At 40.5% G+C, this 15134-nt stretch overlaps 1 protein-coding gene and 1 pseudogene across 1 annotated transcript; both read left to right on the top strand.

The window, feature by feature from the left end:
* The first annotated feature begins 206 nt into the window (after positions 1–206).
* LOC149096206 (uncharacterized) lies at positions 207–1150 on the top strand (annotated as a pseudogene).
* Positions 1151–2721: 1571 nt separating this feature from the next.
* LOC110063840 (ER degradation-enhancing alpha-mannosidase-like protein 1) lies at positions 2722–14151 on the top strand. The gene is made up of 13 exons (XM_089281049.1): positions 2722–3048; positions 4886–4958; positions 5138–5241; positions 5807–5978; positions 6946–7129; positions 7761–7852; positions 8721–8803; positions 9083–9203; positions 9956–10126; positions 10583–10656; positions 11090–11186; positions 11551–11742; positions 12111–14151. Exons 1-13 carry the CDS (start codon positions 2789–2791, stop codon positions 12195–12197), a joined length of 1710 nt encoding a protein of 569 aa, XP_089137175.1. The 5' UTR covers positions 2722–2788; the 3' UTR covers positions 12198–14151.
* Positions 14152–15134: the final 983 nt, after the last annotated feature.

Raw genomic sequence — 15134 nt, 5'->3', positions numbered from 1 at the left:
TGTTATGACAGCACTCAATCACGGGGAGGCGTTTCTCAAGTGAATAAGAAGGTTATAACTAATGACGGCTGGATGTCTTTTTTTTTATTTGTATGACGTCAGCAAGGCGTCTTCATTAATCACATAGCTTTCTGTTAAAGAAACAACAACTGGAGGAAGAAGAAGAAAGGTCTAAGTTCTGTGTCTCGCCAACAATAATCAGGTGAATCACTAGAGCGCTCCTTACATTTTCCATCCCTCTTCTGATGATGGAATGTTTCAACTCTGTGAAACATAACCCTATCAAACCAACATCATTCAGCACCCCGGTTCTCTTCAGCCAAACTAAACCGGGTCTGCGCTCGGCCACTTTCAAGAAGGTTGCCTTCGGTCACTTGGTGCAAGAGTACGAATTTAGCCAGTGTTAGCAACGCTCCAGTGTATCGGCAGGGATATCCGTTGTACCGCTATTTCATCTCCCTTCTAAAGGACAGAGCTGCCAGGATTTCCAAAGAAGAATTAAAACTGCTGGATGATGAAGGAAACTTATGCTTGGGAGAATCCGCCGAGATGAAGACGCTTGATCAAGAAATTGATGACAACTTGGTTAAATTTACATACTCACTCTCGATTGACCATGGATCGGGGATGACATGGCCGACAAAAATTGACGGAACCATTAATCTGCAGGATCCGATCACTAAGTTCTTTGCAGTGACCACTCGTGCTCAATATTGTTTACCGATCGTAGCAAAGTGTACACAAATTGAGTGCACCGTCAAAACCGCAATGGCAGAAAAAGACTGGAAACCCAAAGTAACAACTCAACCCGGCAACACGACCCAAACCAGAACTCAAGACCGAACCCGAGCCGACGAGCAAGCCAACCAAAGGTGGTTGCAACGTCGGCAGTCAGACAGACTGAAGCCGCCAAAAACACTTTCAGCTGCAAAGGAATTGTTTGCATTTCCGAAGAGACACTATCATAGCATGACTTCGACAAGCCAAATCGACATAAACCTAATAATCTAGATTAGTTTAAGAAGACTCAATCTCGAGGTATGCATTCATAAGTTTTGATTCCAACTTAAAAAATTTAAGTCAGCCGAATACAAAGGTGGAAATAAGGTGTAGTACTGTCTTGAATAAAATTGGCGCCAAAAGCAAGGTACTCATGCTCGTCGTAGCAGTTTGTTGTTTTAGTCATAATGTTAGCGTCTTTTTGGGAAAATGAAAGTATACCGAGAAATCGCTTTATCCTATTTGAGACGTGTGATTAATTACCCCAGTTTTACATTGACACGAGGTAAGAAGTAGCTCCGTTAGTCGTACATGTTTACATCATATGACTCGAACAGCGTAAGACTCAGTTCGCCTTAGACCCCAACACGCTAAACATTAGTCCCAGTTCCTTTCATCCCACATCTTGGCATGCGCTACCGATTCGAGGGAACTATTGTGAATTTTTTTTTTTTTTCGGGAAGGCGCTTATGATCTGAGAAAGTCGCCGAAAACATTTTTTATAGAAGCGGATAACAACGAATTTAGGTGAAAAGGCCAACGCTTACATTATAATGAATTTATGCAAATATTAATTTTAACGAACATTTCTTTTTCACGTTGATTGACGCTCTTCGAGTAAGCTCTGCGTTCATATCAAGGGAGACAGCGAGTGTAGCAGGTCTAGAGCGGTGCCTATCACTAGTCCTGCTCTCATGTTAGACGCTGTATTATATTACAACACTCACAATGAGGAAGAGGTGCTTCTCAAGTGAATAAGTAAATCCAAGAGCCCATCACCTGTTAAATCGAAGGTATGGGTATGTTTTTTGAGATTCCCGATCATAAATCAAAAACCATTGGGTGGATAAAGTCAAGAAATTGTTATATTATAGACGATAAATAAAGAAGACAGTTCTCCAAATTTAAGGTGTGTGCATCGTCCCAAAGTTGAGATTTTCGTCGAAATGTTCCGCGCAAAATTATAGGCCTAGTATAGAGCCGCCATGTTGGTGGACCTCCTTTGTCCTCCAATATGGCGGCCGGAAAATAGAGTAAACATGTGAAACTAAATTTCAGGTTCTGTGCTTTGGCGATCTAGTCGACTGATTATCTGAATCGAAACAAAAAAATTTACAAAAGCACTATATTTTTTTAATACTTAAACTCCTAAAATGGCTAAAAATCACTAGTTAAGTGTATATTTTTCGACAAACGCGATCTTAGCTTTTTGTCACGCACCGCCATAACTCCGACATTCAAAATGCGCTGGTTTCCAAACGAAGGGCGCTATTGAGCTGGAAAGTTGTAAACAGATATGAATTTAGTACCTCGTATGCCTGATAAGGATAAAAACCTTTAGGGACTCTTTAGTTTTGGATTTTAGAATTTGATGACTTGACTTGAACACACTCTATATAACCAACTTAGATTTTGAAACTCTGATGAAGGTGGACAGATTCAGAAAAGAAAAAACAACAGATCGAATTACAAAAAGTCTTAGAGAAATAACTATTACCGATCGCAGCACTGAAGCGAGTCTTAAATCGTGTCAGTAAAAATTGCAGTGCACGTATGTTTTCGTAGGGTACCGTAAATATATCAAGCTAAACGAAAAACAAATTTTAGATGGTCACGCAATTTTCACATTTTGTGTGACAAGTCTTTCACATTTTCGCGCGCACAAGGTAGCCAATCACTGCTTCTGGCGTACTACGTTTCAATTGGTTTAGAGACAAAAGGCCCTCCCGTATAAACATTCATCTTGGCGTAGTAGATCGTTCATTTTCCTGTAGCGATATGGTGAAGAATGTATCGAATCTTAACGAGTTTTTTAGCTTTTACAGTTTTTTCTACAAGACCAAATGTTACCTCACAGAACCAGGAGTCCTGTAGCAGAGATTCAAACGGCAAATATCGATATTTTAGCGAGAATGAGCGAGTTAAACTTCGAGAAAAAGCTAAACAGATGTTTTACTTTGGGTATGACAATTACATGAATTTTGCCTTTCCCAAAGATGAACTAGACCCTATTCACTGTACAGGAAGAGGACCAGACTATAATAATCCGTAAGTGTTTTTCTTATTAATGAATAACTCACCAGTGGTATGTGTTCAAGATTTGTTTTTCGCATGTCATGATCAATCGATGCAAATGTATATTTGATCTTTAGAAATTGTGACTTGGAGTTTTCCTCGTAAGTTTCGTTTACCTCGGCTATAGAAGGCTATAGAATGGATCACTCGTGGATGAGTACAATCGCTGTATAATAATGTACTTTGAATTGTTTCAAGGATGATCGAGTTGTAAACATATTGTTTCATCAGTTTTTTGTGATATGACTACTATATAAGCTTAAGATTGGTAATATTTAAGCTCATTGTAAGCAGAATATCAGCTTAAGGAGTTCAGTTTATTGTGTTTGCTTTTGATTTCTTTGATTGAAGAAGAAAAAAATACAGTTAATAAAACAAGTACACAAAGCCACATACTTCTTCCCTCCCCCTCCCCACCCCACTTGGTCTTCTACCGGGTAGGTCTACTTGTGACTTAAAACGTTTAACCGGGACACGTGCTATTTTCGCAAGAACAGCTGTCATTTCAAAACAAATTAATTGAGTGTCATGGAAATATACAGAGTAATGTTACCAGCGTTTGCACTAAGTTTCTGTCATTAAACTTTCCACTTCCAGGTGTGGGTTTGAATCAGAGCAGGAAATGAAATACCTTACTGTCTGACAGAACTGGCTTGCCTTAACCTGCTCTCATCCAGATTCAACCCACACCACCTATGCTGCAAATCTGGTATTCGTTCGTGTACTGGGATGTCTCACTGTCTTGACAAAAATGTCAGGTCTGCAGTACAAAATACAGTGGCACTATGCCATGAATAGCTAAGCAAGGCAATCAATTAATAAGTATGGTACTATTTGAGGAAGGACTAGGTAACGATTGACCATGCACGTCAAACTCTTTGTTTTATTTTCTTAACTAGGGAAATTTGAGCCTGTTATATTTTAACTCTCTTATAGCCAGTGAAATGTTAGCTGGTGCAACATCAGGCTCTTACATCTCTCTATGCAAATTTATGCGATATAAAAATTGGCTTTTGTTTTGTTTTACCCTGATCAGATCATATAAACTTAAGGCATCTACGGCTGAGTGTTGATCAATACCCTCAATCAATACCTTCAATCGACTCCTGATCAACCCTCGTTCAACACTCGATTGATGCTTGACTGACACTTGGTCAACACCTCAGTTGACACTTGATTGCAGACATGCCATAGAGTGTCAATCGATACTTATGAGTCGGTTAACACTCACCCCACCACTGACCAATTGTCAATTGAGTGTTGATTGATTGTCCATTACTGGACCTTTCAATAACATGCGGACTCTAAAATTCAAAGTTCAACCGACAAATGCATTTTTCACTACCACCAACCAAATGTTCGGTGGCTCCTCCCAGCTTCCGACTACTGCCGAGCACTGTTTTGTTGTCTGAACTGTGCTCAGCGATTTTATTACTGCGTGCTCAGCAGTAGTGGGACGCTAGGAGGAGCGGCCGAACATTTGATTGACGGTAGCGAAAAACACGTTTGTCGGTTGCGCTTTAAACTTTAGAGTCCACATGGTATTGAGAGGCGCAGTTACTGTTGACTGAGTATTGATCAAGATGTTGATTGAGGTGTTGATTGAGGTTTGATCAAGGTTATTGATTGGCACTCAACCTCAGATGCCTTTAGTACACATGATCCTCTGATCAACAGAGTGTAGCAAAGTTTATTTGGAATAATGTAGTCCAGAGCAATCCAACTTTATGTTAGATTCATTTGTTAGATTATTGTAAATGTTTTTACTTGTAGGCTAGTTGTAATCTCTAATATTTCTTCTTCCCTTCAGGTCAAATATTAATATCAATGATGTTTTAGGAGATTTTTCATTAGGACTATTAGAATCTCTTGGCACATTAGCAGTAAGTGCAAATGTATACATCTTTATTTTAGAATTTATTAAAATAATGTTAATAATAAATTAAATGCTTGTAATGATTTATATGATATGCAAATTATGCAACTGCTACTTGCATAATTAAAAAACAAACCCATCGTTTTCTGCTTGTTACTGATTTAAGTCAACTGTTGTTTTTGTTAGATCATGGGAAATAGCAGTGAATTTAAGCGAGCTGTACAGCTTGTTATAGACTCTGTAACATTTGAAAAGAACAATACAGTTCAAGTCTTTGAAGCAACAATCAGGTAAGGAATATTAGGTAAATATTCATATGGTGGCCAGTGCTTAAATATATGGTTCAGAGAGTACACTGTGCTTATGCCTTCAAGTTCTACTGTGCATATCGTGGAACCTCGCATTACAGCCACCCCACCTCTTTATTATAGCCGCTTTATTCTGACCCGAACAAAAGCTCAGTCAGTCATTTCTAATTTAAGGAACCCCTTTAATACAGTTACCCTGTTAACATGGCCTGATTTTTGTGGTCAGTTGGTGACCAGATTAGCGGGATTCCACCTTACATTCAAATTGATATTTACATGTAACCTGGTGTAACAATATGACATTTCATGAGTTGTAACAAATTATGTGATTTCAAGAGCAAGTCATACTAGGCAAATTCTTGTATATATAAAAGTTACTTTTTGCAAATACATGGACATGTTAAAATTTTATTATAGTTTGCAGAATTGCTGAGAGATGCATTATTTTGCACTGTGTACATATACAAATCTGACATGGTACTTTAGAAGCTTATTAAGCAAAGCAATTATTAATAATATATTATTATATCTTTGCTCTTAAAATTAGAGTCTTAGGATCCCTCCTCTCCGCACACCTCATCATAAAAGATCCTCTTCAGCCATTTGGTGACATGGTACCATCAGACTATGATAATGAATTATTAATTCTTGCCCAAGATGTTGCAAATAGGCTGCTGGCAGCTTTTGAATATTCTTCAACACAAATACCATACCCTAGGGTAAGTATTAATTATCATGGGAAAGTCCAGACGAATGAAGTCGTAATATTTTGAATACCTGTTTAGACAGGGAGCTGTAACATCCTTGAATGGTCAGGATGCTGGACTCCCAGAGCAAATGGTTCAGGCTCATTAGCCCTGACCAGGATCAAAATTGGGAACTTGTGGTCTTGCGACAAGATACAGGCCTTGATGGTGCGATTTTGCACCATTGACCTCAAATTGCATCCGATTGCACAATTCATGGAAAATCACATAATTCATGAAACATTGCACAGTTTTAATAAAATAAACCATTTATTTAGTTGACGCTTCACGTGGAAAAATGCCACATGTACAAGTCATTTTAAGATGATTTACCTTTGAAAAAGCATCCAAAACCTTCCAAAATGTTCCATTTCGTAAACAATAAAACTTCCAGGCGTTTCTTGGACGTCCAGACACTGGCACTTGTTGTCATTCTCAGAAATTGTATTTGATGTAACATAAACAATCCCTTTCTTTGCTTGAACCAATGAGAATTGCTGTCACTATACATGTATGTCAACAACAAGTGATGGATATTTTGAAGTCAAAATGTAGCTTCTTTCGTGGAATTTGAAATAAACTTCCCTCATGGAAAATTTTGTAGTGAAAACGCTTGCTGTTTCTTCGATGGAAAAGACTTAATACATAAATCACACCAACTGCGAAAGAGAGCAAGAAAATATCCCTTCCATGTGGACGATTAAGGCTAAGATGCAACAATGTGATCGATCATCTTTTTTGTCCCAATCTATGCAGAGATGTTTTTAATTTTTGTTCTTTTATGTTCAATTTGTCTTTGGAGTGGCCCAAAAGTGTTTTTTTTTCTCATGAAACCTTGTAAAATATGCTTGAAATAGCTCCAGAAAAAAGCCCAACATTGTACAGTATAGCTATCTTTGTCATACACTCATGTTTTACTGACATTTTTTTTCCCTTAAAGATAAATTTACTGGATGGACTACCTTCAGTGTTTTATAAAGAGACATGTACAGCTGGAGCCGGGACTATGTTGTTAGAGTTTGGGATCCTGAGCAGGTTATTGGGAGACCCAGTGTTTGAAAATTTAGCTCGCAAAGCTGTGGCAGCTCTTTGGAAGCACCGATCACGGGAAACAGGGCTGCTTGGTAAGGAAGCTTGCCATTGTTATCACTGTTCCAGGTTGAGCTTGAGGTTAGTGTGATTGGGCATGTCTCCTGTGTTGCAGCCAAAACTTGGGCCAATATCTGATGATATCCCTATGTGATATCCCATCCCCAGTTTTCAAAATCTGCATTTGGCATTTGCTCCAGTGCAGCAGTTTTCTTCCCATGTACATTGTTATTTAAATTGAAAGTGCCAAAATCTGAGACTAACGATATCTTTGAATGCTGAAAGAGCCATTTTAAAATCACTTGTTTTAGCTTAAAAACGATCTCTCTCCTGGAGAGCAATCTTATGTTTCATGCAATAATATTTGAAGGACAATAAACCCAGTAACCTACATTTGGCATTCAATGTGTGTGTAATTTTTTTGTAGACGGCTAAATGCCAGACATGACTGAGTAAAAATAGGTGTGCGAAAGCAACTGGAAGTCAGAATTTTTCTTTTCGTGTTCCACAAATTGTGTTGCCTTGTAAAAAAGCCCATGGGCTACGGTGCACATGTACATTCTAGATCTTGACACCCACATCGACAGTGAACGTGTAAGAATTCAGCCTATTAAACTAAAAGACCTTCGGCTAATGGTGCATGTAATTCATTATTGATTGCTGTAGGTAATGTAATAAATGTGGAGACAGGGGACTGGACTGGGAAAATGAGCGGATTAGGAGCTGGCTTAGACTCGTTTTATGAGTATCTGCTTAAGGTACAAATTGAGATTCTTATATACAGTATACACTGTAGTTGTTGATAGGTTTGCTAACTGTGATATTGTAATTCTGCTGAAATTTCCACCACACTGCTTTTTTGGTAAGTGCAATAGCCTATGTAAATATCAGCTATGTATTGTACAGTGTATGTAGTGGAAAACTTGAATTTTGTAGTTCATCAAAAAAAAAAAAAAAAAAGAAAGAAAGAAAGAAACGTTAAATGTTGAATTTTTATAGTGGTTGATACCTCAAGCTACATGTACACTTAGCTAGTTCTCAGGCATGCCACTTAAATTGAAAGAAACCAATATTTCAAATAAACATAATAGGCTTAAAAATCCCTACTGGCGGGAGACAGACCAGCTGGCTATTGACAAGCATGACTGAGGAGCTGAGCTAGGGTCTACCAAGAAACAACTCCAGCTTCATGGTCAGAGCAAGACTAGAACTCACGTCCTCTGGATTTCAAGTCCAGCACCCCATTCAGGGGCGTAGCCAGGATTTCAAAGGGGGATCACACTGTGTCAAAGTGAGGGTACTCACCAGATTTCCTTGTCGTTTACACCGCCTGTTGTATATTAGTTGCCTAAAAAAAGGCTTATAAAAGTGGGGGGGGGGGGGAGGTCAGGGGCACCCCCAGACCCCCTTAACTATACCCCCGCCAATCACTTTGCCACGCTGCCTCCCTTAATTCTAGTAAACTTCACGCTTGGCCTTGTTTATTGGCGTTGTGAGGAGAAATTAAGTTCTGATCACTATTGGTGCTAAAAAAATAGTTGTTGAGGGCGCGTTTACTGCAGGGTGCAGGTCCTGTCTTGCAACTTGTAAATTCTCGAAACTGAATGCATTTTGTTTGACTTTTAGGGCTACATCATGTTTGGCGAGACAGAGGATTTGAAAAGATTTAATGACATATATAGAGCAATAAATAGATATCTACGAAAAGGGTAAGAAAATAATTAGTACAGAGATCTTACAGATTATTATAAAATTTAAAAAAAAAAAATACTAATGATCGGTATGTTTTTTGGTGACTTTCTGTACCTAAAACACAAGCGGCATAGAAAACATCACATGTCAACTTCATGTTACTTGTATATTATTATCAGCTATATTTTGACAATTATTTGCCGTTTCCTCTGAGAATTTGAAATAGTGGCAACTGTATATTTAAAGAAAAAATGTTTAGCTCGTTTAAAAACATGTCTCACCCTCATTTTCTCTAGTCGACTCAAATGCAACGAGGGAAATGGCACGACACCGTTGTATGTTAACGTCAACATGAATTCTGGCGAAACGGTAAACACCTGGGTTGACGCGCTGTCCGCTTCGTTTGCAGGGGTTCAGGTACTAGGTTAACATTAGTTATCATGTAACTGGCTGGTGAGTGTAGTGGCGTATCTAGGGGAGGGGCCCGGGGACCCCCCCCCCCCCCCTTCTCTCTCTCTCTCTCTCTTTTGGGTAGAAAGGAAGAAATTACGAAAGGAAGAAAAGCCGGCAGGGCAAGCAAAACAAAACCGCCCTCCACCCCCCAACCCCCCCCCCCCCCCTCACCGTCCCCTTCCTTAGCTCAAGGTCTGGATCTGCCACTGGAGTGTGACGTACGGTGCAGAGTGTAATGCACAGTGCTGACACATTACAGTCAGGATCCGTCCCTGCTCACTTCCAGTTTGTATTGACTCTTGATAGGCAGAACAGAAATTTTGGAACCAGTGCTATCCAAAGTGCACTCTGCCATAAAATAGAAAAGTAAAGTTGGAACAGCAAAAAGTTAAAGCGAAACGCTCAGTGTCCCATGCTCTAGGAAGAAAAAGTACATTTTCAATACTAAGACAAAAAGGAAATTGTCTCTAAGTCGCAAATAGCTTTTTGCAGGCACTCAGTTGGTTAGCAAGCGGGGCAAAGAACGACCAATCCCCTGCCGTATTCTATTTTTCTGTCGTACCTTTTCTCGCTACTTCCAACTAAGCGAACTCCTGGAACAGGCAAGATCACAAAGTGCTGACAGATCTAATGGTGAAATTACTCAATGCTTTACTGAAAATGAAACTACAAGCAGAATAACAGCCTTAAACTGATTGATTATGACGTTTTCTTAGGTACTAAAAGGAGATATCAAAGAAGCTATCTGCACGCATGCTCTGTACTATACGATCTGGAAAAAGTACGAAGCAATGCCAGAGAGATTTAACTGGCATACAAAGCAGTCTGACGTGCACTTCTCTCCACTGAGACCCGAGTTGGTAGAGTCAACCTACCTGTTACATCAGGTAAGACTTGTAGGTCAATAATTAGCTGAAGTTTATTGAATGAAATGTCAATATATTTCAAAATACCGTGACTTTCACTTAGCTCCTTTCAGCATCTGCATTTGTAGACACGCTGTGTAGCGTAGGAAAAACTCGGCTCTGTTTGGCAATGTATTGGATCTGGATCATAAGCGACGGAGTCGTAAACAGAATCGGAAGAAATGGAAACGTTCTGATTCTTCCGACTGCGATTCCGTCGAGTTTATGACTCCGCCTACCGTACGACTCCGATTTTCGATATTCACTAGGTCGAGTAAGCTCTCTTACTACTCCGGCTACGACTCGTCGCTAGTGGAAACCAGCCAGGCTTTGGCGGACAGCACAATTGTCTTTTTTTGCGTTGGAAAAAATATTACGAGTTGGGTGGTAAGCCTGTGAGGCTTCTAATTACTATAACAAATTATCTTTCTACCAAAGGCCACCCATCATCCGTTCTATCTACACGTTGGTCGGGAAATCATAAGGGACATAGAAAAACATTCTAAAGCCAGGTTAGTGTTTTAGTCTCTCGGCTTCCCTTTCTATATATATACTGGCTATCATTCGCTGTTAAGATGTCACGGCGAAATAAGTTAGGTGGATAAAATTGGACTGGTGCTGCCCTGATGGTTAAAATGTGCAGTTTCAGAAAATACATGTACCCATACTCCCCCCACAGAAGGGATTGGACTTTTCCTGGGGTGGGGGTGGGGGGTTCTCTAAGACCAACAAATTTAAAAAAATATAGAAAGCTTAATTGGAATTTCCAGAGGGGTGGGGACGGGGGTCTTCCGCAGGGGAGGTATGGATATTTTCTGGAACTACACAATACGTTGGCCTTGAAATTGGTAGCCGAGAATTCGAGCGCTGCCAAGCGTCATATTTTATTTCACAGGTATATGAACTCTTGACCCTAAGGTTGTTTGTATTTGTGGTTGTTTGTAGATGTGGCTATGCTACTTTACACGATGTGAAAGATAAAACTCAAGAGGACAGAATGGAAAGCTTTTTCTTGAGTGAAACGAGCAAATATTTATACCTTGTGAGTATTACAAGTAGATTAAGATCACCAGCAAAGCAGCTTGTCAATCGATTGTCCATATTCCGTCGGTTCGTGCGTCCCTCCGTGCATCTCTGATATGGTCAGTCAGTCAGTCAGTCAGTCAGTCCGGCCGTCCGTCGGTCCGTCCGTCCGTTCGTCCGTCAGACAGACAGCAAGTCAGCGAGTCACTCAGCTACTCAGCAAGTCAGTCAGTCTGCCTGTCTGCCACACTTCCCTGAACGTTGAAACAAATAAAGATCACTTACTTAACAACATGTTAAAGTAACTGATATGTTAATGAATGGCACCGGAACACGAGGCAGTCACACCACAGGTTACTGACGACAACTTATTCCGTTTATAGTTATTTGATGAAAAGAACCATGTCAATCAAGATGCTTCGAACTACATCTTCAGCACTGAGGGGCATATCTTTAAGCTGGATACTCGGTTCAGGAAAAGACCCTGGGATCTAGAGTCCAAGAGATATGTTCAAAAGGGCACAAAAACAGCCTCTTACATTGGCTCTGTAGGAAGGCATAACGACAGCATTGGGGTAGGTCGGCCTGTTTAGATTTATATTCAAAAAGCAATCGTGTACCTGATGTTCTCTGATCTCCTTTTGGCAGATTCATGTTTGTTTGTTTGTTTGTTTTTTTGGAACGAGGACGCGACGTGGCCCTGGGTTCAAATCTTACTCCGTGTCACTGGATGGATTTGTGTTCGCTGGTCCCAAACTCAACTCTTCTATTCTTGTAAATAACCAACTGGTCAGCTTCAGGCTTGTCAGGATTCTTAACAAGTTCTGTTTACTAAATACATTTTTGTGTCTCCATGTATAGTGTTCCTAATTAGCACAGCATTGCCAAATACCATTTATTTATTTTTCCTACATGTATCGGATTCTATCTGTTTATCTTCCAGTGTGCCATGTTTTGTAGTGATGTGAACAGTCCCTTGCCAATGGATATCCGTTACTGGGAAGAGGTGGAAAAAGCAGTAGGAATATGAGCGGACAATTCAAGCCAGCGACGAGAAACGCCTTCTTGTTAAGAAGCAACTTCTGACGAAAACTCGAATGCTAAAATAACAACAACTCTCAATTTTCTTGCGGTGTTATGGTGAGAACACGTCCCAATGTCAGCTTAGTCACTTGTGGCTCGTAATGGTTTTGCGCTATACGACTGAACACAATATTATGTACAACAACATTTGTCTTTATCGCTTTACTCATTATTATCGCCATCGTCGTCGTCATCATCGTCGTCGTCGTCATAGTCATCATCATCGTCGTCGTCGTCGTCGTCGTTGTCGTCATCGTCGTCGTCATAGTCATCGTCGTCATCATCGTCGTCGTCATCGTCGTCGTCGTCATTAGGGACCTTTAGCAATGACGACGAGAACGTGAACGTCACCGACCGGAAGTTGGGAAAACGAACTTCGAAGCTACCACGCATGCCCAATCGAGCACTACTCGTCGTCCACATCTCGTTCAGGACGCCATTTGCCGCCATCTGCCGTCTTGCCGAGAACGCGAGTATGTTTTATTTGTTTTCTAATTTCTACTTACGTATCTTAGGAATTTCTTCAATGTAAAGGGTCGTTTAGTGAATAAATACAGTGCCGAAGTAATTTGATCGTACCGTGATGGAAAAAAAACTTGATTTCTTTCGAGTTGCAGGTAGAGCTTTACAGTATAAAGTGGAGAAAGCAATGGCGGATGATAATAAAAGTACTGCAGGGTACGTAGTAGTGCTTTTATAAATACAAATCGCGGGCATTTCGTTATAGTTTTGTAATTTATACCAGTTGGCATTTTTAAGAAGAGTTCTGGGCTTTGAAGAATATCCGAACTGCTCGGATCGACTATAAACTTAGCTTAGCTCTGAATCACCTGACGTTGATTACAACACTGAATAAACGTTAAATTGTTGTAGTGGATAATTTTTGCATTTTCAAATTAACGGAACATTTGACATTTGTTTGACATTTTCCTGTTGACTGCCACAGAAAGCTGCAGTAAAGGGTTCGTCCACGTAACCGGTTTACTAAAGTGTTTACGTTTCGCGCCGTGGACGACGGTCCCGTTCCAGGGCTCAATCGGTCATATACGTCGTCGTCCACGTTCTCGTCGTCATTGCTAAAGGTCCCTATTGTCATCATCGTCGTCGTCATCGTCATCGTTGTCGTCGTCGTCATAGTCATCATCGTCGTCATCGTCGTCGTCATAGTCATCATCGTCGTCGTCATCGTCGTCATCGTCGTCGTCATCGTCGTCATCGTCGTCGTCGTCGTCATAGTCATAGTCGTCGTTGTCGTCATCGTCGTCGTCGTGATAGTCATCATCATCGTCGTCGTCATCGACATCGATATCGTCAACGACGTCATCACATCCTCATTAGCATCATCATTTGCCATTCCTTGCTTGAAGAACTGCGCGAGATATCAAACGAATAGACTTATCGAAGAGACGATGATGCAGTTCAAGTGCGCCATCGGTAGCTTTGTCGCTGATGTTAAATTAATTCAAAAAAGGCCGTCGTGGTTAGGGATAGTGATAGGGAACGGACCATTATTTTTCATGGGGGGGGGGGGGGGGGCGGGGGGACGATGGGTTGTTAGGCAATTTTCTGGGACATGCAATTTTTCTCACCTGTAGGTTGTGCGTGATTTTCATGGGTGGGCAATAACTTGGGCAAGGTTTTTTTAAATCAAAAGTTGGACCTGGATACCTGCTCGATGTTTCCCCCATGCCATGCTGTGTGGGAAGTGTTATTTTTTTCTTTATTTATTTTTTTTGGACTTTGCCTAATTACCCTCCCCCCTCCAAACGCACCCATCCCAGAAAAATACTGGCCCGTCCCTAAGAAAACACGGGCGAGGGTTAAAATTTCCATTTTAGGTAGGCGTTTAAAGTGAATAATATTTTTGTACAAAAAATGCAATTAAAGCCAAAATGAGAATTGCCTGTTTGACAGTCGTCGATTCCCTCGTCATCTGATTTTTCTGACTATAGAAAAGTCGTTGTTCACGTTGTTCATAGTTTCAAAATGGTTTTGTGCCACGTGCCATTAGACATACATAGACATAGACATACTTTATTTAACGTGGACAAGTACACACTTAGCTGTTCGCTAGTTTCCAGGTGTTCCACGATTTAAATTAAGTAATGTACAACATTATAGGAGCTTAAAAAAAGGTATTTTCATCAAGCTAATTTGAAAATCACATCTATTCTTGCAATGTCACTAAAAAAAGAAAAAAAAAAAAAACCCGAGCTAAAAGCGATAAAATATAATCAAAGTGTATTAAACATGAAAATCAGTTATTAATTTTGCAAACAGTAAGAGAGTACATCCCTAAGCAGATTTGGAGCTACTTAAATGTACAATGTCACGTGGTCTTTGATGACCGAATTCACGTTTCAGAACGTCTCGCTTCTGGAACCTCGATTTGGGGCTTGGGGCATCCTCGTTGCCAGGGCTTTTCTCTTACTGATTGGGAGGGCCCCATGGAAACGAGGTCGGTTGCGGCCTGGCACTGGCAACCTCGTTTTTAGGGCTTTTCCCTAGAGATTATGGGAAAAGACCTGGGGCCCGTTTCTCGAAAGCCCGGAATCTTTTCGGGCCTGAAAAGCCATTTTTAGTTAATCGGTATTTAAAGACAAAGAGGTGTATACGCCTGAAACTCCTTGTATGAAGAGAACCTCTGTTCTTATTAAGAATATATGAATAAAACAGCTCTGTAGTCAAAAGGTTTGAGATTTTGCTACGGCTTTTCGGGTGCGAAAACGTTTCGGGATCTTCGAGAAACAGGTCCCTGGCAACAAAGTTGTGGTAATAGGTCGTTGCCCTTATCCTTCCTCTGAGTCTGTTGTCCTCCCTTGCACTGACACTTGTGTTTTTGCATGACGGGTTTCTTTGCGGTGTTCCCTACACCGCAGTAATT

This window comes from Orbicella faveolata, unplaced genomic scaffold (genome assembly GCF_042242905.1).
Source record: "Orbicella faveolata isolate gen_17 unplaced genomic scaffold, um_ofav_v1 contig_48, whole genome shotgun sequence".
Lineage (NCBI taxonomy): Eukaryota > Metazoa > Cnidaria > Anthozoa > Scleractinia > Merulinidae > Orbicella > Orbicella faveolata.
Note: the sequence above shows the minus strand (reverse complement) of the source record. Positions and strands in the feature narration are given on the sequence as shown.